This window comes from Corvus kubaryi, unplaced genomic scaffold, assembly GCF_017639235.1.
Source record: "Corvus kubaryi isolate FWS band 111438036 unplaced genomic scaffold, C.kubaryi_AGA036_p1.0 37341, whole genome shotgun sequence".
Taxonomy (NCBI): Eukaryota; Metazoa; Chordata; class Aves; order Passeriformes; family Corvidae; genus Corvus; species Corvus kubaryi.
The window spans coordinates 7,831,498-7,859,491 of record NW_024581112.1 but is presented as its reverse complement, the minus strand read 5'-3'; the positions used below and the strand labels follow the sequence as shown (position 1 = coordinate 7,859,491).

The window sequence follows — 27,994 nt, the reverse complement described above, 5'->3', positions numbered from 1 at the left end:
ACATGCACACTCATGGATGAGCCTTTCTGTGAAACAAAGAAACCCTGCTGCTGTCATATTACTGTGGGGAAAACGAAAGCAGGGAGAAAACACGTGGCCATTTAACTGGGAACATGGAGGACAACACTGATAGCTAATTGCTGTCCAGAAAACCTGGGGATGCCCCATCCCTGGAAATGTTCAATGCCAGATAGGATGGAGCAACCTGGTCTAGTGGAAGGTGCCCCCACCTATGGCAGGGGCATTGGAACTAGATGATCTTTTAAGGTCCCCGCCAATCCAGTTCATTTTATGATGATCCAATAAGTCCTCTGAACTCAGAAACGAATGCAAGCCCTGGCTGGAACAAAAGCAGACCTGTCTTTGCTCAGAGAGATCTGCCTCCAAACTGTGCTCTAGACATGGCAGAGTGGGTGCTACCATCTCAGACTGGGAAACAAAGCAGAATTTGTATCTCCCCTCAAGGAAAAGTGCAAGGGGATATAAATGCTTAGGAACAAAAATGACACAAGTGAGGGATGTGGTATGCTTGAACATAATCCTGCCAGTGCTGCTCTCCTACCCTGCAGCACCCCCTCTCTCCCAGCCCTAAGTTTCCCAAACACAGCTAAGCCAAAACCCCTTGTTGCTGCCCTGTGGCTCCTGGGCATGCCAGTCATGAATTGCCATCAGAAAGCTCTGCCAGCAGAAGACTGGGCAGTGCTCTGACTGTTCCCTCATGAAAAATGACACTTCCAAAACAAATGTTTCAGCTCAATGGATGTTAGGCTGCTGTAATTTTAAGTCATTAAACTTGCAACTCTGACAAACACTCTCAGTCTGTTCTTTCTAATTACCAGGACCAAGCAGATTTAGACAGTGGAAATACAGCAGGCTCTCACATTTCTTTACTATAGCCTGACTTCTTGTTATTTTCCCTTTCCTCACTCCATTCTCCCCCTTGCTCTGCTTATTTATTGCACTAGTGGTGCTGTTATGCCTTGCAAATCCTTTTGCAGAGCAACATCCCCTCTCAAGCCAGAGTTTTCACAGAGAAATTCTTCCCCCATTCCTCATTCTTTCCCTGCTCATTAGCTTTGCTAAGCCCTTTTGGCTGTGAATGTACAGCAGCATTTACACTGACTGACAGTGACGCAGCAAGAGGACATTGATGTTACTGCCTCTCAACTTGCTGGAATCTGCTGTTATCCAGTGGTCGGTCTGTCTTAACTCCCTCTGACTTTATTGCAGCCCTTTTTTTAATTTGAGTCTCTCCTCCTTATCTGTATTTCCTTCCTCTCTTTTATTTTCTTCTCCCCATCCCTCAGAACTCTTAAACCTCATCCTCCAAACTCCCTGAAAATACCCCCTGGAAGAAGCTGTTGTTTGACAATTGGCTCTGCTGGTGAGTTGATGGAAAAGCATATGCACTGGAATACTGTTGGAGCAAAGACCACCACCCATCCTCCCTGCAGAGTGCCCACCTCCATGGGATCACATGAGACCCCTCCCCAAAACACAGAAGTGGGCAGACCACTGATATCAACGCATCCAGTTGTATGTGATAACAAGCAACAACATGGCAACGTTCAGCGCAGAACAGTCCCTGACAACAAAAGATGTACAATCAACCATCAGGCTATTCTGCTTTTCTGCCCCACTTACTCCTCATTCTCTCTCATTTCCAACAGGCTTTTTATTTTAATATTTTTCTTCTCGTTTTCTTTTCTTCATCCTCTTTCTTCTCCTCTTGCTTTGTTCTCTTGCTCTTGGAATCTACCTTTCTCCCCCTTGGCCAAGCATACATTGAATATCAATGTCAAAAAATAAAATAAAGACCTCAAGGGTTATGAATTATCTGTCTTATTTTAATAATTAAAGATGAATACACAGGGCCAAGGCAGCTTAGGCGTTTCTCTGAACAATCACATTATATCAGAAATGTCTTGCATTGCCCCTAGTGAAATACATCAAAGAAACTCCCACCCCTGTATATACAGCAGTTGTCCTAGTCCTGCCCTGAGACCATTTGGCAGCCAGTCAACCTGGGTTTGATTGGGGACTATATATTTAGTTTCAATGGATAGGATTTGATGGGTTTTGATAATTTGCAACTTCCAGCTAAAGAAAAGCAGCTTATTATTAAATGCAAATAAAATGAAGTCCAGCTGTCTGGATGCAGATAGCAATTACAAAAAGCTCATGAGGCCCTCTGGACATCTTAATGTGTCCAAAGAACATGGTCTGAGAGAACCAAAACCCATGCTTTAGATGAGCTGCAGCGAGCAGTATCTCAAAAGAGTGACACAGGTGACTTTAGAAAGCACAGGCAAAAAAGAAGAGAGGACTGGGAGAACTAAGAGATAGAGAGAAAGGAATGGCAAAAGGTTTGTAACTTTAAGAACAGGGCTGTCTATTTTTTAAGAGCACCCCAACTTTATTTGACAGCAAGCAGCATGCCCTGCTCCACAGAACGACTGGGTTAAATCAGAGAAGGAGGAGAGTGCAGGACTTGCTGCCTCCAGCTTCCCAAAGTGTGCATGTAACAGGAAGAAAGGAAGGAAAAGACTAATAATGAACTTTCACTCCCTTAGGGAAGAGAGAGGAGCAGTGACTACATGCCCTGGCAGGAGCCGAAGCTGTTTCAGGAAAAAAAGAAACACAAAAGGAAGGAGAAATACTCCTCCTAACCCTTAAATTACACTTGGACCAGCCAGAATCTACCTCTACCCACAGAGAGGGCCACAGGAGACCTTCAAAATTCTGCTCTTTGGCTGGAGATAAGTGCCACATGACCCAGTGGTGCCACACAATGTTATATCTAATAACCTGACAGTGAGGGCTACAGACTGCAACCTGTAACGAAATGCACTGAGTCTAAAGCAAAGGAAGTGGTGTGCTCCTTTTTCCTAATCCTTGCCTCCAGAAAGGCATTCATTTGCCTCCTGCAAAACTCATGCTAACCCAGCAGCAGAGCCTGTGACACAGATGATAGGCCAGGCCTCATGGACTGCTTGGGAAAGCATGAGGGGATGCAAGTCATGCTCAGCTCCCCCTTGCTACCTCTGTCTCCCTCTCTGACATTGGATCAGAAGCCATTTCACAGCCTCTGCACCTTTTTGTTACGTGACATGTAACAAGAAGAGGAATGGCTGTGTTTCACTAGCATTGCCAGAGGTGAGAATACTTTGGATGTGAAATTCAGTTCACGCTGAGCAAGGGAGGCTTTCATTTTGCCCTAACTCCAACAGCTTTGTTACCAAGCCCTGATGCTGTATTTGTGTTACCTTTTCTTGTGTCATTATTTTTTAGAGGAGAAGCAGCAGATCAGGCATCTGACTTGTTTGGTTTAATTCATCCAAATATCTTAAAAGTGTGCAATGGTCTGGGTCATTTCCTTCTCAGTCCAAACAAGCTTTATCCATTATTTCCTTCTGATTACACAAACCAAAAGCAGGACTGAAACTGCCCTGATCTTCAAAGCCCCAAATGTGAATCTGCCTCACAAGCTGTTCCCTCAACTCCACACACAGGAGTTCAAGGAAACAAACCCTCGCACCTTCTTCTGTTTTTCTGTCACTCTCAGCAGGAGGCAGTCGAAAAGTAGGGCACGGAGCAGTAGGACCCCAGGGCAGTGGGTGAGCTTGTCAGTGCCCAGCAACAACTTTCCCACTGCCTGATCCTCCTCCACCTGTGTGGCCGTGGTGGCTCTCACCCCACTCCTGACAGGCTCAGCTGTGACAGACTCCTGACAGCCACATTTCCCACCCACTGCACCTTCCCGTCCAAGCAGGGCTGTGGGGGTAATGGGGTGTTTGTGCATCCCTCTGGTTCAGCCCTTGCAGATCCCGTCCCTAGGACTGATGAAGGGAAAAAAAAGTTTTCGTGGGGTGACATAGAAAAAATGAATTTTTCTTCAATAAATCATTTTAGAGAGACTATTGACTTTAGGACCTTTGATTGCATCGACCCATTCATAAAAATCTCATCTTCTCTGGTACCTTGTACACTTCCCTTCCTTTCCCCTGTCACAACCACTACACTTCATTTTCTTTTCCTTTCTTTTGCTGTTTCTTTTCTCTCCTTTTTTTCCATTTTGACCCCGTAATCCTATCTTAACCTTCTAATCCTCTCTGCAGTTCCCTCTTCTTCCCTGATCTCAGCTCCATATCATTCACAGGCTGCCACACTGACAGGAGAGAAAGAACAGCAGATATTTACTGAAGTATTACCATAAAGATTAAAGCTAGCAAATACCACGACTCGCTCCTTCCCTCCAGCCCTTGGCCTAATGAAAACACTCTGCACTCTTTCCCTTTTCTTGGAAACAAAATGACAAAGCCCTATAATCTCTAAGGTGAAATAAAAAAGAAGGCCCAAAAGTGATTAAAAGGATAGAAAAGCTAGGAGAAAGGGAAATAGAAGTGGGAATAATATTCTTTAGCACTTCTATAGGACCTGACTGACGATATTATGTTGACCCACAGCATCTTGTGCTTTCCATGTGCTCCCTTTCTGTCTGTATTCACCTCTTATCCCCAATGCTTGGAGCATAAGCTCCCTGAAGGAGGATTCTCCTTTTTGTTCTCTGTGTGCTCAGAACCCAGCAAAAAGGGATACAGATGCACAGCCCTGGCTTCAATGGCCACAGCAGGAATAAGCAGAGCTCAAGGCACTTCCCAAGGGATAGTGCTATTGCCGACTCCAGGCTGCCAGGAGCACAACAAAAGCCCAGCAAGATGGGGTAACTCATGCATGGGCAGGGAAGGGGCACTACCCAGAGGAAAACTTGGACAACCCGAGTGCTCCCTGTCCTTCAGCCTTGCTGCAGCCAGGACATCAACACAGGAGGATGAGGGGAGACCACTGGAATGAGAGAGGAAAAGTAAATGACAAAGTTGGATAAATGAGAAGAGAGAAATTAAAAATAGATGAGAAAGATTTAAAAAAAAAAAAGGGGAGGGAAAAAAAGGGGAAAATAAAAAAAGAAAAGCCAAAGAAAATTGAGGATGAAAGGGGAAAAAAAAAAAAAAAAAAGAAAGAGAAGCAAAAAGTAGAAAAGAAAGAGCTACACAGGGCCACAGAGTGAGGAAGGACTTCTCCAGAACATGGAAACAGACTGCTTGGAGCAGGAAGAGGGAAAGATTTTTGTGATAGCAGGAATGCAATGCAATGTCCTCTTTGAGGTTTTCAAAATACAACTGGAACACTGTGGCACTATAAACCAGGTAACTATGTCCAGGCAGGACAGACATATGCATAAAGATCAGACCTCTCCCTCACTCTGCTGTGTTCATCTTCCACTTGTTCCCCATGCATCCAGACTCGTGTGCAGAGACAAGGGGTACCATGCTGTGGTACCAAGAGGTACCATGCACAAGGTACCATGCAATAAACTGTGCACAAGATTTATTGGCAGAACAAATGGGCCTGAGTCCTGCTATGCACAGAGCTTTATTACAGAGGTAAAATTACAAGGACTGCACAGAAGATAAACCTGCACACAGAAGCTCAGCTCTGAGCAATTCACAGCAACTGGTCCTGACCAGTCTGAAAAAAGTCTTTTCTGTGCAACGACAAAGAAGCAAACCCCACTTAAAAAACCAACCAACCAAACAACAATAAACAAAACCAAAATCCCAAACCCAACCTGCCTATTTTCCATAGATCTAGATCCATATTATTTTCCATAGATCTAGCCAATTCAAACAATTAGAAACAGGAGCTTGACATAATTATAACTTTGTCTTTCTGCACATGTAAAGTTCACAATGGTATTATTGCTGCTGGACTCCTCTGTCCAAAGAAAGGGGCTATTTATTCATTGCAGATAAAGCTGATGAGTGAACAGGTGCATGTCACCCTCTCTCACTATGCAGTGAGACTCATGCACTTGCCTGGACTGCTTCCATCAAAAGATCCCAAAGCACTTGATGAATAGTCCATTAAAGCCTGGCAGCACCTTTGGGAGATGGAGAAGGAACAATGAACGATCACTTCAGTCATCACAGAAGGGCATCTCCCTTCAGACATGAAAAGCAGAGCTTGTTAGCAGTGCACAGATGCACCATAAGACAGTTTAAGGAAACAAGAATACCTCTTGCAGTTAAAAGTACAGAGGCAATTAAGTAGCTAACCTAAAGCAAAATTTGGCCAGAAGACAATAAAGCGACCCTGCTTTTACCAAACATTACTTAACACCTCTCATTAACAGAGGGCAAAGCACTTTTTGAAGGTGATAGGTATTTTTATCCCTACCATATAGTAGATAAGGAAAAGGAAAACAAGGAATGGGAAATGGTGTGCCAAAGCCCACACACAGTAAGAAGCAGAGTAAAGAACAAACCCTGGGTTTTCCAGGCTTTCTATCCTATCTGGTATGCCATCTCCCACATTACCTCTGTGCTCACTGCATCTGGACACATCTGCATTTAAAACTTTTTACTGATGAGGTGAGATTCTATGCATCCAGCTAGCCAACAACCATTCCAGGTTAGAAGTGCACAGATCAAGCTTTCAGTGTGTTCTCACTGCAAACCACAGATTCCCCCAGCAATTATCACCTTTCTGTGTCACAAGGCACAGTATATGCTTAACAAACATCTGTGACCACCACACCAGCACTTCCACCTGCAAACATCTTGGCTGAAGACTACTGTAAGAGCAGAACCTGACCCAAGCACCGCTCAGGCTTTGCTCTGCAGGATGCTCCAACACAAACTGCTGTGGTGCTCCGAGGCAGCAGCACAAAACAGCTTCCTCAGCTTACAATGCTTTGCTTTCTGGGAACAGGGTGGGAGCACTACTAGGAGGACCTGTAGTCCCTAGGGATGCATTGTTTTCCCAGAGATGAGGGCGATCCCAACTGGTTTTGTGTTTCAATGGCAGTGGCACAGAGGGGATTCTGCTACAGAAGACTCTTTTGGATGAAGCTGGGGTGCACTTGGGAGTCATCAAAATTTGTTGGCCCATTATGTCCATGCCAGATAGATAAAAAAGGACTGCCTGACAGAACTGCACTTTGTGTCAGACAGACTTGGTTGGGCAGGCTCCAAGGTGCTTCTCCTCCCTACTGTTTAATTACTGTGAACAGAGGTTTTAACAGAGAGAGATGCTATTTGAGACAAGGCTGGTTAGAGAGATAGCCAGGTCCTTGGAGTTAGTAATTAATTACCAAGCATTCTCAGTCTTACGACATTAACTGCTTACCCTTTTAAATAGTAGTAAATTGGAGATACGTGTCTAATTAGAGTTGTAAAATGCTTTAGAGGATTGAACAGAGAGAGAGAACTTACAGAGATGGAGTGGGAGGCAAAGTGCTCTCAGGGAGGAAAGGAGATGTGGGAAGGAGATGATATGAAAGGTAATGTACCAAAGTCCTGGTTATCTGAAGGGACTTCCAGCTCTGCCAGGCTCCACAGGTGCATGCTCCCAGAAGAGGGGAAGCAGGTAGAGTACTGGATGTGCACAGAGTTGATTTTTCCTAGAAGGTCACACATAGATCTTGAACTCTGCCACTTCTATCAAGTTAGAAGTTACTGTATTTCACATCCTAAGAGCAGGCATATCCCCCTCCACTCCAACGATTTCGGGAAGTATATACCAATAGGTTCTACTAAACACACACTAGGTTGGTATTACTTTTAGGAGATCAAAAACTCCAGGGGTTTTGCTAAAGAGACAGGTCTGGATTTACTGTTCTTCAGAAACACACACTCAGAATACTAACTTCCTCCCCCGTCCCTTAATTTAAATAGGGGAAAAATAATAAAAAATAAGCTATTCACTGCTGGATTTCTGTTGAGTATCATGTGATCTCAGTCTCTGCTACCAGCAACTTATTAGAGTGTATTTCAGGTCAAAACCACACCAAGCAGTTGCCGTGTATTTTGTGCAAATGCTTTTCACTTGCACATTTGTACTCTCCAGCGGGCTCTCCTGGGAACTGAGGTCAGTCACATGGTTTAAGAAGTTTGTTACAAAGCAGAAGGACTTCTTGTTTCATAGGAAATAACATAGCTCAAATAAAGTACAACTGAAATAACCGTAGTAGTCTAGTATGCAGTCAAGTAACAGGCAAGTCCAAAAGAGTTTGCTGTAAGGCAGCATGTATTAAACATTCCTCCTTTTCCAGCTCTGATTTTTAAAGCTACATTCACCAGCATCCATGCCCATTTCTTCCCACCTGAATACTCTTCCCCCTACTTCCTCACCTGTAAAAAATAATGTAATGACCTTTGAAAGATGCTGAAGAGAGTTCTATTTCAATGGTGTGCGGAGCGGCAGAGTTCTGGGGATGTTTCGTTCTTTGGTGCAGCCAGGGGGACTGGTTTCACAATGGTTTTTGCCAGATGGCTTTGGGTTGCCTCTATTCAAGACACTACTTAGCATCTTCTATCTTCATGGGACTAAATATTGGAGACAGCAGGTTTCTTGGGCAAAATCTTTTATATGATAAGATTATAAACAAAAAGATGAGTTAAAATCAAAGCCTGGCACTTTTCAAGGGCATTGAGTGCAATGACTTTGTCTGAATGTCTGAATTCCGATTAGTTTAATTACAATCTGCCTTCCAAAACAGTTCCTGCAGTTCAAACTGGATGCTTTCTTCTTCTTTTCTTGTCTTGAACCTGCTGTCATTTGCTGTTTAATACTTACAGGGTTCCATCTCAGAAGTGACTGTGCTTGACTGATGAGCAGAGCACAGCAACCTCTCCACAGGAGCATTCTTACACCATTACCAGAGGTGACACCTCACCTCAAAGATTCCAGGGAAGCCAGTAAGACTTCTTAAAGAAACAGTTAACTTTAAGGGGAGCAAAAAAAAGGAGAGCTCCATAAAACAAGAGCTCAAATGAGCAGTGCATCGACTCAGTTTACAAACAGGTGAGAAAAATGCATTCTGCTGGGCTATACCCTGTCTTAAGCAGCAGCACTGACCAAGCACACAGTGTCAGGTGATGCACCTAGGAATTATCTGAGTTACTTTGTTGGCTTCTAAATTAACTACGGTAATTCAGAAATTAAGACTAATGCATAGCAAACTCATAAAAATCCTCTGTTTAGAATGGACAAGAACCCAAACATAATGATAGGATGCACTGAGACAAAGAGAAGAAACTAGGCTAAGTGCAGTACTATACTGCATTACAATGTCCCATATCAGGTCATCCTATCTGCAAAAGATACAATAGAAACAAAAACAGTTCAGGGACAGGTGACAGCAATGAGTTAGAGACCTCACAAAATATCTGTAAGAAGGGAGATTGAAAACACTGGGGTTTTTGCTTCGAAGAGGAAACAAATCAGGCTGGATAGTGTAGGATATATAAAATAATGAAGAATACAGCAAAGGCAAACATGCTGATCAAGGTAGGGAGCATCCCATGCAACAAACACTACCCATGTAAGGCTGGACAGGATTTGCTGCTTTCCTACTAAGTGCAACAATATGGGTAATTCATGGCCACAAGGTAATGCACAGGCCTTATGCTATCCCTAAAAGCAGTACATTACAGTTTTGTGAAATGCAAGGGTATCAATGGTCACTTTACACATGATGGGGAAATCCCTGCTCGTGACCCCTTCCCCCCAACACCAATGGTACCAATCTTCTTGCTTCAGACTACAAGCAGGAAACAATCTGTCCAGGACACAGAAATTTCTCCTATCAGCAAGTTATTTCTATGATTCTGCGTATTTGCCCACGTAGGTGGTTTTTGTATTTTCTTATATAATGCAAATTTAAAAATGCGAGATACTGGTGTAAAAGGGTTCTGCTATCATCTGCTGTTTCTCAAATTCTTCTGTTTGGGAGGAAATTCATATATGCTAAACAAGAGTCTGTTTGAAAGGCACTCTCTCTTAAGGACTTTTAAGTGTTCAAGGAAGAGAGGAAAATGATCATCCTATGTTTTAATGAGTTCATGGAAGACCTGAAAAGAACCTTCCCTTTCAGATGGCTTGTGTCCCAGCAGCTGAAAATTCTCCCCTGTATCATGTCACCCCTAGTGACCCCGTGATCTCCACAAAATGCTGCATCTGGCATTCCCTGACCAATCAAGGAGTGCACTTTCTCAGTAAACTTCTAGGGAACAGACAGCTTGTTTCAATAGATTTATAGTATCAGCCCCTGAAAGGACCTGCCACCTACGTAGTTACAAGATTTACAGGCCTGTCGTTTCCTATGACCCCATCTAGATCTTCCCAGCAGAGCTGTGTGAGCTGTTACACACTTTTTAACCACCTTTTTAGATATTCTGCTTTACTCCTTTCCAAAAAAAAAAAAGTGAATACGCACATCAAAACCCAACAAAATCCTTTGCACTGCTGTCTGTAGGTGTCTCCTCTCAATTTCCTCACTTCCTTTACAGATATGCATGATGCAGGTTCCTCCTTCACTAAGATGCTCATTCTCTGGACCAGAATCTCCATTTCACTAAGGAGAACACTCAGATGCAAACACCAGTCATAGATTTCCTTGGGAACACTAAAGAAGTAGAGTGTTCTCTCCCACAGCTTCATTTCCACTAAATTGGAACTGCCAAGCTCTGGCCTTTCTGACCACAACTGAGGAAAGATGATCTCCTGCTTTTGCATTACATTAGAAGACATTTGTATGATATCCTAGTCCAGCAGCCAGTCAGGTAGCACAGCTCCGAACAGGATGTATAAACTGGGGCTCCAGCCAGCAAAGATTTGGTCACCTATGTCTGGCCACTAATTTGCTGAGACAAATCTCCTTTTTGAGCCTCAGTTTCCCATACTGCAAAATGGGGACAAACAGTGGCTTGTCTCAAAGGGGAAATCAATTAAATTACGCTGAGATTCAGGAATGGCAGGGGCTACTGAGCTAAATAATCTCAAAGCAATCCTGTGCTCTGTCATAGATCTGACAACAACTTTTCTATGCATGTTTTTAATAGAGGTTAACATTTTCACTTTCTCTGAGCATATTTTAGTCTCTATCACATAAAAGCAAGGTCTGCGTGAGGCACCAACAAGCAGAATGCACAATCATTAATTTCTGCAAAGCAGCCTTGGTGTCTGTGAAAACACTCCAGGTAACTCAATAAATTAGAATAATAAACACAAAGGAAACCAGAGAACAAGCAAGGACAGGGCAGAAATCACAAATAGAGGCCGACAGCATAATATATGGTACAACAGCAGTCCAAGCTGGGCCTCCACGAGGCACTGGGGAGCCTCTGGGAGGCGTACGTGAGGTGGAGGATATCCAAGTCTCGGTACTGTTCCTTATTACTCCCTGAATCTCGTACGAGCAATTTTAATTCAAATATCAGTGTGCACGGGCCGCCGGGGCCTCTCCCCACAATGCCCGCGGGGAGATCTCCAGCTGGCAAGCGCAGCACAGCCCCTGTAGCCACAAACCCCCAGCGAAGGAGATCTTGCTGATGCAAACACGAGCCTCAGCAGCAGCAAGCAGCGCCTAAGGCTGAAATGGTGCTGCAGCAGGGGATGTCCGGCTGCTGTCAGGAGGACAGAGCCTGGTGTCAGCTGGGGAGATGGGAAGGGCTGCAGCTGCCCAGGGGTGTTAAGCAACACCCTCTGCCTGAGGGCAGGGAGCAGAGGAGAGGGAGGATGAACAACTGTGCTTCTAAACAGGTCACTTTTGGCTCCTTATGCAATCTGCTCTGCTACAGAAGCAAATCAACCCCCGAGGGGAGCAGAGCGAATCTTTAGTGCTGGAAAAGCATATTACTTTCTTTTAGGAATGTTTTCTTGCTCTTAGCACCCCTTTCTGGTGTTGTGGTACAGGCAGTACCCCCAGCAAAGTTCTCCTGAACTGGGACTCCTCACACCAGCTCTGCCCCTGCACCCCTCTATCCCTTATACTGCTCCAGATCTATTTCTTTCCTCAACACATCAGGTTTATGCATCTTAAGTGCCCACTTCTGCAGCTACTCCTATTTCAGTCCCAAGTGTCTTCTGAACAGAAAGTGCCATTCACATAAAAATGACGAGGACAGGCAGAAGGAATTAGATTGTGAGGAAAGATTCAGCAAACTTGTTCAATTTTCCTCCTGGATCAAGCCCTGAACCCACAGGAAGCCTCCAGAGGTACTCTCTGCTGCAAACGTTCTGTGACATTTTAAGAGGCCTCCCAGTGAGTCCTGGGAGCAGAGCGATGGACTTCTAGGGGAAAGTTTTGTCTTTGCCACACAAGGAACTGATGCTATTTATAACAATTCCTGCTGTCCCCAACTGGGCATGAAGACAATCAGCATCTGTCCACACCCTAGGGGAAACTGCAGAACCAGAGATGTGGTATATGTATCTGTGCAGTGCCTGCTGCTCCAGCATGAAAATGGCAGGGTGGGCAGAGAGGAGCTGTGAAGGCTCAGCCAGGGCTGGGGAGATGAGGGGCTGGGGAAGGGAGCTGGGGGAAGGGGATGGTACCAAAGGGGATGGGTTTCACATGCGAGTGTCTGTTACTTGAGATCATACAGATGGTTTCTCTTTAGCTGCGGTTTTGAAAAACCCCCTGCCTACTCTGCTGGAGGCCCTTTCCTGCCAGAGCCAAACCTGGAGCTCCCAGACATAGGAGGAGAGCTCAAAGGTCTCTGAAAACAGAGAGTGCATTATGCTGGGGAGCTGGGAACTGGAACTCTATACAGGTAGTCTTGCATGCTTTGTCTGCTTGTTCTGACAGGGCAAAGCCCAGGAGCAGCACTCTGACCTGGTCCTCCTGCCTGGCAACAGGTTCCCCCACAGCCTGCCTCCACCACCCCCTCTATCTGCCAGCAGTCCCCCTTCCTCCCGCCCAGTCCTGCACAGCAATCTGCTGACTCTTAATTCCTCTGGCTTAAAGAGGGCCCTGCCTGTTTCCCCCCATTCCTGCTGCTCACATGGAAGTCTCCTCTCCCTTACTTTCCTCTCTGACACATCCAGATTCCCTGCAAGGAAAAACCCCCACGTTACAAGGCCTTTCTGGGGCATGGGTCTCCTGTTCCTCTCCCCTACGCCAGCAGCAGCACACACATTTGTTTCCTTGCTCCATTAAGCCAGTAAATGAGGCTGGCTTAGCTCAGCACCATGAGCTGGTGCTCTGAGCCCAGGCCGTGTCTCAGCACAAGAAGAAACATTGATGAGCACACAGGAGTGAAGGAGGGATTTGTGAGTTTGGCACCACACTGTTCTACCCTCTGACACTGAGGAGAGCAGCTTCTGGAGACCAAATCACGCAAGCTAATGTAGCCTGCAAATGTTTTGGGGGTTGGCCAGGTGACCATGCTGCCTTCTTTGAGGCCATCCACCCTGCTCCAGGAGAAGATAAATCAATGCAAGGCAACATCTGCCAAGATATTGACTTTGGCTCTGCTCACGGACTGCCTACACTTCAGAGATGGGTAATATTCAGCTTGATTATCTCTCACCGCCAAGAGGAAGTTTCTCTCTATGCTTAAAATCACTAGGATAAGCCAAGGAGGAATCGATCTGTGGGAGAGAAATGCTGACAAGAAAGCACGAGTCAGAGACAGGATGAGAGTGGACGATGGGTGAGCAATGGAGACAGCCTCTGGCAGCTTGCCTGGCCAGGTTAGCAACAGCTTGGGTCACTACAGCCAGAGAAAGATTAACACCAACCACATTACTCCCAGCTTTACAGCAGGCCCCTTTACGCTCTTCCCCTCCTTCCCTGAATAGCTTTTCCGCTCTTAAATTGCTGCTCAACATCTTAAAACATCCTTTCTCTGCTCACCCCTGCATCCTCACTGCACTGGAGTTTTCTCATTGCTTCAGGTACACCCAGTTCACTGCTGAAGGCATAACACACAGTAGTTGCAAGGCTTGCCACCTGCTCCACTCTGGCCCTTATGTCACATGCCACCTCGCCAGTGGTGAAAAGCCCCACGAGTACTCATTAATTGCACCACATCCACCCCTCAGGTAGACTCTAATCCTCATGGGCTCATATACAAACGCACAAAGTGATTTCACAACGATAAAAGGTGACATTTCATTAACAGAACATGCTGACAAAGCCTCATGAGGTGAGCATTCAGCAACATCATCAAACTTTCCCAGGATAAAACAATGAGCCTTCAACTTGTTTTTCCCTACCACGCTTTTGGTAAAACATCCTGTAGGTGCTCTGGCCCTCCAAGGGCAGCAGATGAGAAAAAAAAAATCTGAGTCCCTGCAAAACGAAATCAGTTTTAGGGATAGTCTTGACACTGATTCCTACTTCTGTTTGCCAGGTAGGTTAAGTGTCACATGCTTGGACTGCAGTGGCACTGATTACAGTCTCCTTGGAGCACATCACGCGCCCCTGAGATGGAAGGGAGAAGGTCAGCAAAAGAAATGGGTAAGGACCTCTGAGCCAGGCTCACTCAGCATCTCACTGAGGCCTTTCCCTGAACCTTTCAGCTGTGTTTCTGCCTAAGCTCCTGCTGTTCTCTGAGCCTGAAGGCAGCACAGAATCAAGCAGCAGAGGTAGAAGAGACCCAAAGGAACCATCTAGTCTGTTCTACTCTGTGGAAGATGGATCAGTTCTACTTTGTCATTTGTGGCATCTGTCACTCCTCATACATGTCTAGTCTGTCCTTAAAGCCCTCCAGTGAGGGAGTTACACAGCCTCCCAAGGCAATTTGATTCAATGTTTTGCTATCTTTACTGTAGCAGAGTGAACTGACATTAAACCTGTATCTCTTGCTACAATCTTAAACTACTCCTCCCCATCTTCTGCAGAAGACATAGTTCCTTTCTTTTGTATCCTATGCACCTGCACGCTGTTACACATATCGCATGCCTAGTCCTCTGTTCTTTAGTCCTAACAGCGCCATTGCCATCCATCTCTCCTCATGAATATGCTGTCTAGACTTCTGATCATTCCCACTTCCCTCTTCTGGAGTACATCCAACTGGACAACATCTCCTTAGAAACATAAACCACTCCAAAGAGACACAGGACCCTACTGCAGAATAGACAGTGATCAGCAAGCAGCCAGCACTACCACTGAAGCAGGGACACAGCTACAGCAGAACACAACGATGCTGTAAAACCTAATGCATGCCCTCCCTTCTCTCTTCTCTGGGAGCTGGATGCTACTCCCACTTTGAGCTTCCTGTGGGGAAAAAAAAAAAAAGGCATTTAAAAGGCTAACTGATCTGACCATGTCCCAAGTCCTTGACCCACCTGGCCTGCATTTAAGCCCTACTTCCCAAGTCAGGTAAGAACAAAGCTGCACGTGTTCCTCCACCTTGGGACACACTTTTCAAATTGATAGACCTGCATGCCTCTGACTCACTGCCAGTACTGGAGACCAGCCAGGAGAATAGGAAGGAAAGAAATGCCACTCTAAAGGCCAATGAATACACATGAAGTATGTTACGCAAGAACCCCCGTGGACCCCCTTACCCAGGTAAAAGTCCTACAGATGGCCCATCCCTAACCACAGTTGATGCAGAGGGGAGGATGTGTGGGTGGACAGATAATTTGATATTTAACTGAAAAAACTAAAATGGGTTTAATGCAGTGCTAGGAAGACAGATTGCCTGCAGCACCTTCTGCTCCTGATTATGGATGCCAATCTCAGGTTTCCCTTAAGTGTAAAAGCAGCCAGGATGTGTGGGTTTTCACCAAGGATTCAGAGACCCAGTCCTACAAAAAGGAAGTGCCACAGGAGGTTAATAAAGGGTGACCAGCACTGAGGAACATCCCTGTTACAGCACCAGCAGCTGGCTTTAGTTTCCTGTAGCATCTTATGGTTTCATGCCAGACATGGAGGAGGGGGGCAGGGGGCAAATGTGAGGCTGTCTCCAAAGTTTCTACAGCTTCTCCTGCAATGGACAAATCTGGCTGAAATGATTGTAACTCACCAGCTAAAGTTCTGATGCTTCGAGGTCAGAGAGGTCTGGCAATTTGAACACTGAGAACTTCCCCTAACATTGCACCACCATTGTCTTTTAAATGCATCTGCCTTCTTTGCCACTTGCACAAGAAAATCTCAGGTCTGCATCCCAGCACTGATGTGTCACCCCATGTGAGCGTCATGCAAGAGTGTCAAGCTTCCCACCCAAGAAAGAGCTACAAAAGAGGGAGAAAAAGCCCCCAGCTGCTTCTTTCCAAGTTGCAGGAGTAGAATCACAGCACACCAAGAATGCTCTGCAGTGTGTTCCTCTGCTGACAGCAGCAAGGTGGCTTTCACACCAGCCTGCAGCATCAGCTCTTGCCTGTCAATCACAGGCAAATAAATGAATGGGATCTCCTACCCAATAGGATCACATTTCCAACTTGGACCGCAATTGAAAGCAGGAGAAGCAGATCACTGGGATGCAAAAGGCATCCAACTACATTCCTGCTAGGAAGAGGAAGAGCTTTACTGGTGACACAGCCCCATTTCTTACTAGCCCTCCTACACACCCCTTTTCTATGAGCTCACAGAACATACACGCACCAGGCATTCTGTGTAGGAAGAGAAAATAAATTTGCTGTGGGGCCAGTCTGAAGAGATAGAGACAGGGGCCAGAGCCTGCCTGAGAAATGTCAGGGGGTTGTGGAAGGACCACCCATATTTAACCAGCATGCCAAAGGCTAAAGGGGCAGCAGATGTGAAAAGGGGGGAGGGCAGGCTGCAGCAGTCCTTCTTCGTCTTCTTCCACCAGCTTAAAACCTCCCCCATCCTTTGACTCGAGGGGACTGGTAATAAACCTGCCTGCACTGAAGGGACAAACATGGCCCACTAAATCACAGCCCACACATGTCTCTGCTCTTACGAGGAGCAGGGCTCAAATGCTCCTTCCCCTGTGAAGCCTCAGCTGGTGCAAACTCCCTGCTCTACTGCTGCAGGGATGGAGAGTATGGATCATGTTACATCATATTTGGCAGAGAAGGGACAATCATTTTTCAGGGAGTAATCACTCCTGGAATCTCACTTTTCTCCAAGCTCAGAGGACAGCCTGGAACAGATGGGGTTTCCTAGCATCCCTGTGCTACCTGCAGCACTCAATAGTTGCTACCTCGCAGTGGTAATGTTTTCCTCCCCTCTCAAGCATTTCCCAATTCCAACATGCTTATTTGTGCCTGGTCCTCTCTGTCACGTGCTTTTCTTTCTATTCTCTGACAGGATGAGCACTGGGCCTGACCACAGACAAATTCCTGCTGACTCCAGCTGGGAATCTGGGCTGGGGGTGGGAATGAAACTCACTACAAAGAAACTGGTGTGGAGTCAGCTAGGCTTTGTCACTGTGGTTCCTCTCCTCCAAAGGAAAAGAAAGACATAATGATGTTGGAACATTTTAACCTTTCTTTTTCTGAGCTTGATAGGCTTGGCCTAAGGCACCTTCCTGAGCAAAAACAGGCTGCTGCAAGATTGATTGGTTGGGTGCAGAGTTTAAAGGTAATTTTCTCTTGTCACATGCACATAAATTATTGTGGCTCAAGCTGTGATCAGCTCTACATCTCACTTGTTCGACTGCTTTTATGCCTGGGCTCCTATGAGGGGTTGCAGGAACCATGTCCAGTGCTCCCTAAGCAGCATCCGACATAAATATACATCAAGAGCACCACAGGCATACACACAAAGTTAGTGTCTTGGTTTAAGGTGAGGAAAGGGCACATGCCTGCAAATCTGTACAGACAGGTCTTCCACCTGCAGAAGTTGCAGCTAGAGCCTTGTTTTTCTCATCTACGGACCTCTTAAAAATGTTCTGTCCATGAACACCAGGGCAAGGAAAACTCATCCACTCAGATTATTCACAAGGGGGAGAGAAAAGAAGATGCACATGCACACACACAAAGGAAGCACAGCTGCAGCCAAAGTGAATTCATTTTTAACATTCATGAAAATATTCACAGAACACTTCAGTGCTATTTGCCTAAATTTTGCTGTTTGGAGTAAACACTTGAGCCAGCGCAGGCTGTATGTTCTAGGCGCAGTACCGCATCGGGGATTAGGGGTGGCTCCTGGATCCAAGTCACAGACTCACACCACATCCCCAAGTACATGTGACTCCCTCACTTTAAGGCACAGACTCACAATCTGCCACCACACAGTTCCTGACTTTTGATCCTTGTGAAAGGACTTTGCAAGTACCCACAGCCACCGCATTCCCCATCCATTGCAACCTTATGCAACAACAGCACGTGCGCTGTGCCAAACCGAAACACAACAGCAGTACCGAACAATGACAGCTCTGGTGTGCCCCTAGTCTGAGGGAGCAGACTCCTTTCCCCACCTCTAATCCCCCATCACTCTTCTCAACTAAACCCCTTCACTGGTTTCTTTCCCTGTGCATTCTAAGCAGCTCACTCAAGGGAAAATGCTACAGCACACAAGGGAGACTCAGCTGAAGCCCTGAAGACAAGAGCTGTGTGCGTTGTCTCTTCCTCCTTCATAAATACAGCTGAGACGACGACTGGATAATTGGCTAAGTGCCTGTCAGCTTAATAACAGAGAGAGAGAGAGAGAGAGAGAGGGAAAAGGAGAGATTTGTATTTACTATTCAAAGTCATGGATGCTGCCTGCCAGTGGATTTCAACATGGGTTTTGTTCGCAGAGTAAGGTATGAAAGGTGACTGGATGTGCAGCTCCTAGTCATGGTCTCCTGTTTGGGTGGACAACCAGCTTGGGATGGAGGGAGTGAGGAAGCAGCACTGAGGTAGCTGCCATACAGGCACTATTGTGTTCCTGATTAAAGTATCCGTGGTTTCCTACACTGGAAAAGCATCACTGCCACCACCTTGTGGTAGGGCACTGTTCTCACTGATACACTAAGTCATACCATGTTAGGGACAGGGACAGTCGTGCATCTCCAACATGGTCACCCTGCTGACCCTGAGAGGAGAGAATGCAGTGTCACCATGAGGGGCAGCTGCACAGTGGTGTGATCGTTCCCATTTTGTTTTGCAAATGCACAGTGCAGAGGTTGGTGCTTGGGAGCTGGAGCCCTCTTGGCCTTTCCCTCATAAATCTGGTGCACTTCTAGGAAGCCATCTAAAGAGAGCACTTGTGATGAGAAACCAGTCAGACATGTCTGGGTTCTTACAGGAGAGCAAGAGGTTGTGTGCAAGAGAGAAGTCTCCCTGCTCTTTGGAAGTTTTCACTACCTCCCCCTGCCACTAAAATGCAAATTTCAGTGGTGAGAGTGGTTCAGGTTGCTACTGGAAAGGGACAGTATTGGCTAGGTCCACAGTGGTGTTAATCACTGAGCCTCAGAAGAGGAAGATGCTATATTCTGTTCACTTGCTGCGTTTTTTTCTTAATAGCTGTAGCAATGGAAGCACACTGAAACAAAAGGACACTTCCAGCATTAGTGACAATTACTGAGGTCCAGGAGTTGGAAAAAGCCATCAACACCTCCAAGTAAGCAGACTCTTAACCTATCCATCTGGCAGCGCTGCCTCTCAGTTGCAACTGTGGCAACTTCACACAGTATCTGAACATCTGTCCAACTACACATAAGAAAACACTTTCCACTTTTAAGTGGGAGCAAATGTAGGGAAACACAGCCTTGCACACAGGCACACACAAGCACACACCTCCCAGATCTCATACAGATGTGCTATTGCAAAATATCTGCTGAATGCCAGCCCAGTGCGAGTGGGCTCATTTCCATCAAGTTATCTGGGACCGAGGAAGCCCAGCCCCAGTGAAATAAATAGAGCTGTGGCAGTGCTATTTCTCCTCTCTTTGCACAGGGCTGAGCACAGTTGGGAGCACTCCAGGGTCACAGCCGGCCCCTCCCACACAACCAAGTTACTCCTAATAAACATCTGCAGAAATATACAAGCACAGAGGAGACTGGCAGTTCAGATTATTCTGAAATAGCTGTTTTCTAGGCAGAGGTGAAACTCATCATTATTAGTTCCCATTACTTACCATAAAACTAGGCAAGTTAGATGTGCTTGAAGCCTGAAGCAAATGCTTTGGTGTCAGATTCCGCTGAAAATCACATTCATTTTTTCTTCAGCAAGAGAACAGTAAAAGAAAACTCAGTAAATTCCTGATTTCACCTTTGTGCCCTCCATTGCACTTACTTCAGGAGAGCACGAGTTCACACAAACCAGAGTGAATTTTGATGGACAACAAAACTAGGTAACTGCAATGAAAATGGCTATATTCAGCCTCACAGTGAGCCTGTTGAAGCCCTGCCGCTGCATCAGCAGCAAGCTGTGGCCCCGCAGATCTGTCAGAATCAGATGCCTGTGGGTCTGGATATAAAGGGCAGGTATGTGTAACATATATTTTGAAAACTTATAGTTATGAGATGGCAAATTCCAGTAATTATGAGCTATTTTAAGAATAGGTCTTTCCTCATAACCTGCTGGGGAGGGGAGTGGAAGAGGTACCGACTCTGAGACACTTCAGGGTACTACTATATAAATTTTAATGCCAACTAAGTAGGAAAACATATGGTACTTAGTTGCAAACTGAAGTGTGTGTGCAGACTCAGGGGAGGAGGTTAAAGCCATACAGTTCGATACTGTCTCTCCATCTTTCTGAATGCAAAATATATGTACAGTGTTATTAAACAGACATAATTTCACCAAAAAAAGCCTTTCTTTTTCTAATTTCCGTTCCACTCTTCCTTGTGATGGGTTAGTCCCACCTTGCAGAAAGCACATTCTCACAAAGGGCCCCCTTGCTGCTGGGCACACCACATAAATATAGTCTGTGTGTATAAGGAGAGATGATGATTGCCAGCCTTTGACCACACACACATCGCAACTTCCTTTATCATATGTATGCACACACACTCACATATCTATGGATGCATATGCTCCTTCATATAATGGCACCATCTGCTGCCAGAGCTGGAAGTTTTGCAACATCATCTGTTACTACATTTATACATTTTTATTTTTCATTCAAAGGAAAGAATCAGCAGAGTTTGCACAGATCCCAGCTTACCCTGTCTCGACACATGGACGCTAGAATTGGTAATGAAGGCTTTGTACAGACTGGAGAGAGAGACAAACACCTGGGACTTGTAGTCAACACCAGGGTGAATGAGGACGTACTGGGGAATCCTCATTTGTCACGTTTGCTGGGTTGGTGTGTGGCTGAGCCAAAAGGCAACCCAAGCTAATGGATAGGTCACTAGGCTGGGTGTGCCTGAGCCCTGCGTGTAACCCTGGGCGAGTCCCCTCACCTCCTGCCCAGCCCCAGCCAGGGTCCATCCCAGCTAATAGCCTGCCCGCCCTGCAGAGGAGGGGATCTCTCACTCTGTGCTCATGTGGCACTTAATACAAAGGATGCCTCAACTTAGTGGTGGCCTCTAAGTGCCACAACAATACCACTAATAATCAAGGTTACGATTTTACTGCCAAGACTGTATTATTATGTAGCATTATACATTTGAACGTGCCTATTCTCCTTTCTAGCAAAGGGCTCAGCTCAGTGCTCCCTGTTGTAAATCATATGCTAATTGTAAGTGTAATCTGAACAGCTTTTACTTTTTTTTTTTAAATGACGGTATAGGACATAAACTTTGTTGTGATGTTGTGTTACTATTTTGCCTGAGGTGCCTTTGTCCTCTAGCACAGCTCCATGTGTAACATATCAGCAAAATACTGGGAGGCCAAGAACAAAGTTTGCATAAATTGCTTATATTGCAGAATTACGCCAACAGCACTGTCATTACTGCTGGTAATTTGATTCTAGCCCGTCGTTTTACACATGCAACTTGAAGAAACTAAGTACCCATTAGGATGGATGTTCCTAAATGTGCTATCAGCCTGAAACTTCACATTATTTAAAAATACCTGGTAAAAATGAAAAACGCACACTCAGTCAAATTTTGGTTTTCATCTGTACACCAGCATCAGATTGATTTAATTCTGGATGAAAAGTTGATGCTTGGAAAAACTCAGGAACAATGAGCCAAATTCTGGCCTTGGCGAAATCCCAGTTCTCCAACAGGCTGAACACCATCTGAGCAGTGCTCAGCAGCTTACGCCCTGTATGAGTCACTTGTACCTCTTTATTAGCAGTCCCTGGGAATCTGCCCCAAAGACAAATGGAATATTTCTGGCTCTGCCCTTGGGCTTTAGTGGATTTGTACTGGTATAACGGAACAGACTGGAATGGGGGTGTGACCCATTTTGGTTCCAGCTGGTGATGAGCTCCATTTCAGGAGTTTCTAAAGGCTAAATCTGCACTTGTGCCAGGACTTCTAAAATCCCTGGGTAACCTGCAAGTCCCGCTGACACCCTCAGATTAGCACTTTAAAGGCACTTTGAGGTGAGCTGCTGTGGTGGTTCCTGAGGCAGCTGATCTTTCCCCCTGACATGCTATACCTGATCCCATAGCATGGACTCTCCACTGCCATTTTGCTTTTAACTCATCTAAAGGGCCAAACACCACACAGAAACACAGTTCCCTTCCTTCCCAGTTTGCAGCAGCTGCCCTTCATTACTGCATGTCTCAGCTCAGCCAACATCCTCATATTCCTCATCCCCTCCCTAGCTGAAAGTGTGTTACAGCGCACAGGGTCCCTGCCTTTGCTCACTCGACATGTGCAGAGCAAATGAGGTGGGAAGGGATGCTGAAGGCAGGTAAACAGCAAGAAGATTTGAGGTTGGGGACTATTTTCCTTTTCCTGTTTTGATTAGTTTGGGGTGCATTTGTTGTGCACTTCTTGTTTGGAGATTTTCTTCTTTTCCTAATACCAAGCAGGGAAGTTGCATACAAAACCTGACAGACTCATGATGTAATCTTGAAAGCAAGGCATCAGCAGGAACTGTAGCCAAAGTTCCCTCTCAATACCCAAAGTAAGGTTCAGTGTCCTTCTCCTTGCTGAAGACAGAGTTAAAACAGTGGAACCTTAGTAAGTCTGACAGGCTCTCCAATACACAGTGTCATCTTTGAAATATCCTGCTCTCTTTCCTTGTTTGCAGCTGGACAAACACCAGCAACTCTGCTCAGCCCTTCTCACCTGTTGCAGCTCTCAGACCCATCCTCTCTTTTCTGCCTTGCTCTAAGGAGAGATCATTATCCTTTTCCCTGCGGATAGCCTATCATGAGCTATTTTTATTCTCTCTGCAATTCCCTAACTTCCCCATGCCAAATACTTGCTAAGAGTCATCAACCTTCAGCAAGGCCAACAAATGAATCAAATCTCCTGCCAGGTCGTTTAGGAGATGAGCCAGTTTAGAGTTAGGGACATTTTTTAATAGTCCCATACTGAGGAAATAGTTTAAATGCTATAGCTTTAAAAAGTCATCTCCAAACTTTTCAGAATAATTCTATTCTGAGTAACAAGCTGCAGATGAAGCTTCAGAGGACTGGCTTCCTTGAGGAACATTAGGGCTTATAATAAACTATTTTTCTCCACTTCATAGATCAGTCCACCCACCCATTCTTCCACCTACAAGTGTAACCCTATATACAAATATATAAGGCCCCAAAGAGAGACTCATTTAGAATATCCTGTCTTTAGTGCTTTGGTGAATGATTTGCATCACAATTTACAGGAACAAAATGTTTTTAGTTATCTTGTCACTATGTATACTGCTTTTATTTCTCTCCAACTGTGTATCTTTTTTTCTCCCTCCTACATTTTCATTTCCCTTCAAGCTACAGAAGCTACTGGGCACTGGTAAACTGATGCTGCACAATCCCTCTGAAGCAGATGTTTACCAAAGATAGGTGATATGATCCACGTATAGAAAACTCTTACCTATCTCTCTGCGGACATAAAGTTCTGCTTTGAACACAGTTAGTATAGATCATCTAATGGTTTTTTTTTCCCGTCTAGCTCTTTCCCTTCTGTAGTCATAGTGGATCTATAGACAGGGAGAGCGAGGCACTGGGAGTTTTTCAAAACAAGGCTGTCTTAAAGTGAATTATGTTTTGGAGGGTCGAGAAAACAGCAAGGGGGAAGCTAGCAAACAAACCTTTGCTTTAAAACTGAGGACATGAAATGTTATCCTGCGGGGATACCCATGGGACACAGGGAAATCTCACACTTTCCAGCTTCATATGGCAGTCCTATCTCCCAGTACAGCTTGGTTTCTGCCTCTTGTCTGAAGGAGGAACTGAAACATCCCAGAAACCTGGGTCTGGTCCCAGGGAAAGGGAGATGAGACAGCTGCCCTTCCTAGGAAATGTGAAAAGGATATAGCTGGCCATATCTACTTAAAGAGCTTAGGAAGGCAGCTGGAGGGAAAAGGTAAAGCCCGTGCACTGGCCACAGTCACTTCTGACAGAAATGCAGCCTGCCAAGAACACAGTATTGCTCGGGGCAAGCATTTACATGGCCGGGTGGTGTGCTGCTCCTGCAGACAGTGTCACTTGGCACACATCTGGCTGAAACAGCTGGATCACTTCGCTCAGGTGTTTTATTTTAGTGCCTGACATAACACTGGCAAGCCACACGCAATCACTGAAACCACTCTCCTATGCAGCCCCGTGGAGCTTGCTGATGAAGGAACGCTTTACACGCAGCACATGCAAGCACCATCTCCACCATCCGCTTAGCCCTCTCAGCTGCAAATACAGCTTTAGCACACAGCATCTAGATAAACTCAAAAGCTCCAAGGTTAAGTGGGAAATAGAAATCTAGTGACCCCTGTCCAGGCAAGTAAGCTTAATGACTTGTCTGCTGCTGCATGTACCAAACATATGCTGGCAAACATCTGTGTGAGCAGCCCCTCCAAAATAAACAATTGATGGAAGTGATTTGCCTTTAAAAAGGGGATAAGTCAGCTAGGAGTCCTGCTAGAAAAGGGTTAATGGGATATATGAATTGGTAGTGAGTGGAAGAGAGAGTAGAGAAGCTGGAGTCAGAGGCAACACCCCTTGTTAGGTGTTTACCATGTCGAATCTAAACCGCTTCCATTGTATATGCAAGGCAGATGAATTACTCTGTAAATCCTATTACTCTGTGTGGATAAATCTTACATTCAAGTTAACAAGTCTGGAAAGCTGGGGAATGGAAGCTGCTGAATGGATATTCCAGGATCAAAACAACCGAGGACATGGGAGGCGACCGAAGCGATATGCGTACGCGCACACACACACATCCCTCTTCCAGCATCCTTCTTCCCTCTATCATTAAATGGGAGGGATGCAGGACACGGGGGATCGTGTAGCAGAGCGTTTGGTGACATCCAGCAGGATTTATTTCACAGAAAGAGAAAGAAAACTTCGCTGCTGCTGTTAGCTTTGCTAGGGGATTGCTCCCTTGATGCTTCAGGGTTTGTGCACTATCAGCTCCTCACACAGATCACAGACTTATTTTAAATTACACCCAGTAGTTTTATAGCCATAATACACAGTGTGCACGCTCACACACGCAGAATTTTCCTTCAGTAGGGAAGTTACTGCAGGTAAGTTGAGCAAGGCAGAATTTGAAAAAAGAAACCTACAGGAAAAAGGCTACTGCAGTTCAGCTATTTGGGACACTCCTAACTGAAAGCCCAAGTAGTGTCAGAAGTACCTTTGGAAAACCTGCACAATGAAACCATAAATATAACATTCAATACTGCCAGTAAGCAAGGTTTCATGTGCAAAGACATCCTCATCACAACCAGACACACAGGCACAGCATACACCCATTTATTTAACCCTGCAAAAAACCCAACATGCTAAGATACAATCTTCGTAAATGTCAGAGCTCCTATACCATTTTTTCACCAGTCTTTTCAACTATTGTATCTATCTTCCCTCCCCACAGGGCAGAAACATAAAAAAAATAAAATTAAAAGACAAGAGTTTCCCAAAAGAACTTGCCTGAGAGTTCTGGCAGCACCAGGGATAAAGTTTTTGCATATGTACAAAAAGAAGCCTGGGAAGATCAATGGAACATCTGGCAAGCACAGCTGGATCCCTTTTCGATTCCTCTATTGATACTGCAGGGCTGGTGGAAAGTGTACGTTCACAAGAGCTGGCTAACACAAGCACATCTTTCCCCACTGAAATTCTTTTGATCCAGAGCACTACACAGAGGATAGTGTGGCAAGAAGTGTTCAAAAGCTTTGCAATTTTCTCATATTAAAGCACAAACACACACGCAGAGCCTGTTTGTAGCAGCTGCTGCTACTGCAGTTTGAGAGGTAAAATAACACACTCTCACAGAGACATATACACACAAGTCTGTATCACGTCACACGTATACGTTGCATACATGGAAATATAGATGCACACACAGAAGAGGAAAAGTTGGCAAAATGCCCTACCTGAGGATGGCTGTGTCCCCTTGCCTCACGGTGATGTTATCGGTACCTCGGGTAAAATCCACGCTGCGGACTGGCAGCCCTGTAGGGAGAAGGCAAAGCAACCTCAGTAGGACCAGCGGTAATTGTTTCCGATCAGGCTGAGCCCTTGCTACCATGGCTGGTCTCGTCGAGTTTCACTGTCAGTACTTGTCTCTTTCTCTGCCTGTGTATGTGGACAGACAGATGTAGAAAGAAAAATAATAATAATAATGTACAACTCTCGCTCTGATCGACAGCCTGAGAAAGGGGAGGTGATTTCACAGTCCTCAGCTGCCACTTTCTCTTGCTCTTTTCAGTCTCTTGCTGGCTTCTTTCCCCTCCTTGCCTTTTTTTTTTTAAAGGCTTTACAAAAAAAGTCTTAGCACAGCCTTCAAATAAAAAAGGGGAAAAAAAAAAAGAAGCAAGAGGAAAAAGTCAGGTAGCAAAATAACTACGAAATAATAACAATTAAATCGACCCGTTTAGAGTGATGAAGAGAGGTGGGAGGAAAAAAAAAAAAAAAAAAGGAAAAGGAACAAGAGGAATCCTGTGCCGCCGGGATGCGGGAGGGGATAGTCCTGTGGCTGTGCAGCCTCCAGCCCCGCGCTCCCTCCTAACCCACTTTCCCAGGCGGAGCGAGGGAGGGAGGAGGAGGAGGAGGAGGAGGAGAGAGGGAGAGAGGGAGGAGGGAGCCTTGCTCGTGAGACGGCAGCTCGGCACCACAGCGGCGGCGGCGGGCGCGGAGGGAGCCGCGGGCCGCGCTCCCCATCCCTCTCCCGCGGGGGCAGCCGCCCCAGGGCCCCGCGCCGGGGATGGGGCTGCCCGGGGGGACACGGAACGGCAGCCGCGGAGGGGAGGGGGGCACTGCAGCAGGGAGAGGGGGCTTGGAAAGGCATGAGGGCTGGAAGGCAGAGGGGGGAAGACCCGAAGGAGAGGGAGGGAGGGAGGGAGGGAGGGAGAGACAGAGAGGGAAGGGGATGGGAGAGGAAGAGGGGGCTGGAGGAAGGAGGAGAAGGGGAGCGCGAGCGGGGAACTGGAGCGGGAAGCAGAGAGGAGGCAGGAGCAGCCGGGAGCTGCTGAGCTGGAGGGAGGCACAGAGAGTAGGGCAGAGAGGACGGAGGAAGGTACGGCCAATATTCTCAGGATGAAATAGTGAGGAAAACGGGTCCGTGGCCAAAAGTGCAAACAACTTGGCTTAGGGGCCTGAAGCCACACGCTAGCTGATTTACAGAGCAGCATCCTTGGCAACTGCCTCTGCAGCCTCAAACCTTGCTTCTTCCCGTCTCAGACTTTCCTCTCGCCAGATAAACAGTTGTACATCCCTCCCTCCCACCTCTCTCCAGTCAGCCCTTCCCGCCCCCCACCTCCTTTCCCAGCCTCGGAGCGACGGACCGGAGACAATGCCGGCATTGAGCTGCCCGCGGTGTGAATGCTCGGCCTGTGCTCCCGGCTGCCAGAGCCCGCAGCTGAGCCCCGCGCCCGCCGGCAGCAGCGCTGCCCACCCGGGAACGCTCCCGCAGCCCGCAGCCCGCAGCCCACCGCCGCCGCAAAGAGAAGGGAGATTAAATTAACGGAAAGGAATAAGCTGTATGTTTTATTGCTGATGCCTGCCTGCCATTCCACCAGCCCGATCTCTGCCTGCGGGAGGGATCAGAACTGCTCCTAGGGATGCTTCACTAGTGTAGTAACCCTTCTGCGGCCAAAGCACGGCAGGACTGGGACGAGGATGCAAAGAGGGAAGGGGAGGTTTGAGAGGGGCCCAGAGAATCAGGTGCAAGAAAAGCCATGGGGTTAACTCGGCTGAGAGTTGCTGTCTTGTGTGGTCACAGCACTGCTACATGTGTGTGCAGGA

General features: G+C 46.2%; 1 protein-coding gene across 3 annotated transcripts in view; it reads right to left on the bottom strand.

Annotated features, from left to right (window-relative positions):
• LOC121666325 (limbic system associated membrane protein) overlaps window positions 1–27,994 on the bottom strand; it is a 1,004,233-nt gene that overhangs the window by 281,777 nt on the left and 694,462 nt on the right. Inside the window, exon 2 of one of the 3 annotated variants that reach the window (XM_042031779.1) lies at window positions 26,125–26,203. In XM_042031779.1, the coding sequence (XP_041887713.1) occupies window positions 26,125–26,203 (79 nt within the window). Of the gene's footprint in view, window positions 1–26,124; window positions 26,763–27,994 lie in introns of those variants that run through there. The other 2 variants (XM_042031778.1, XM_042031780.1) reach the window with 2 other exon arrangements.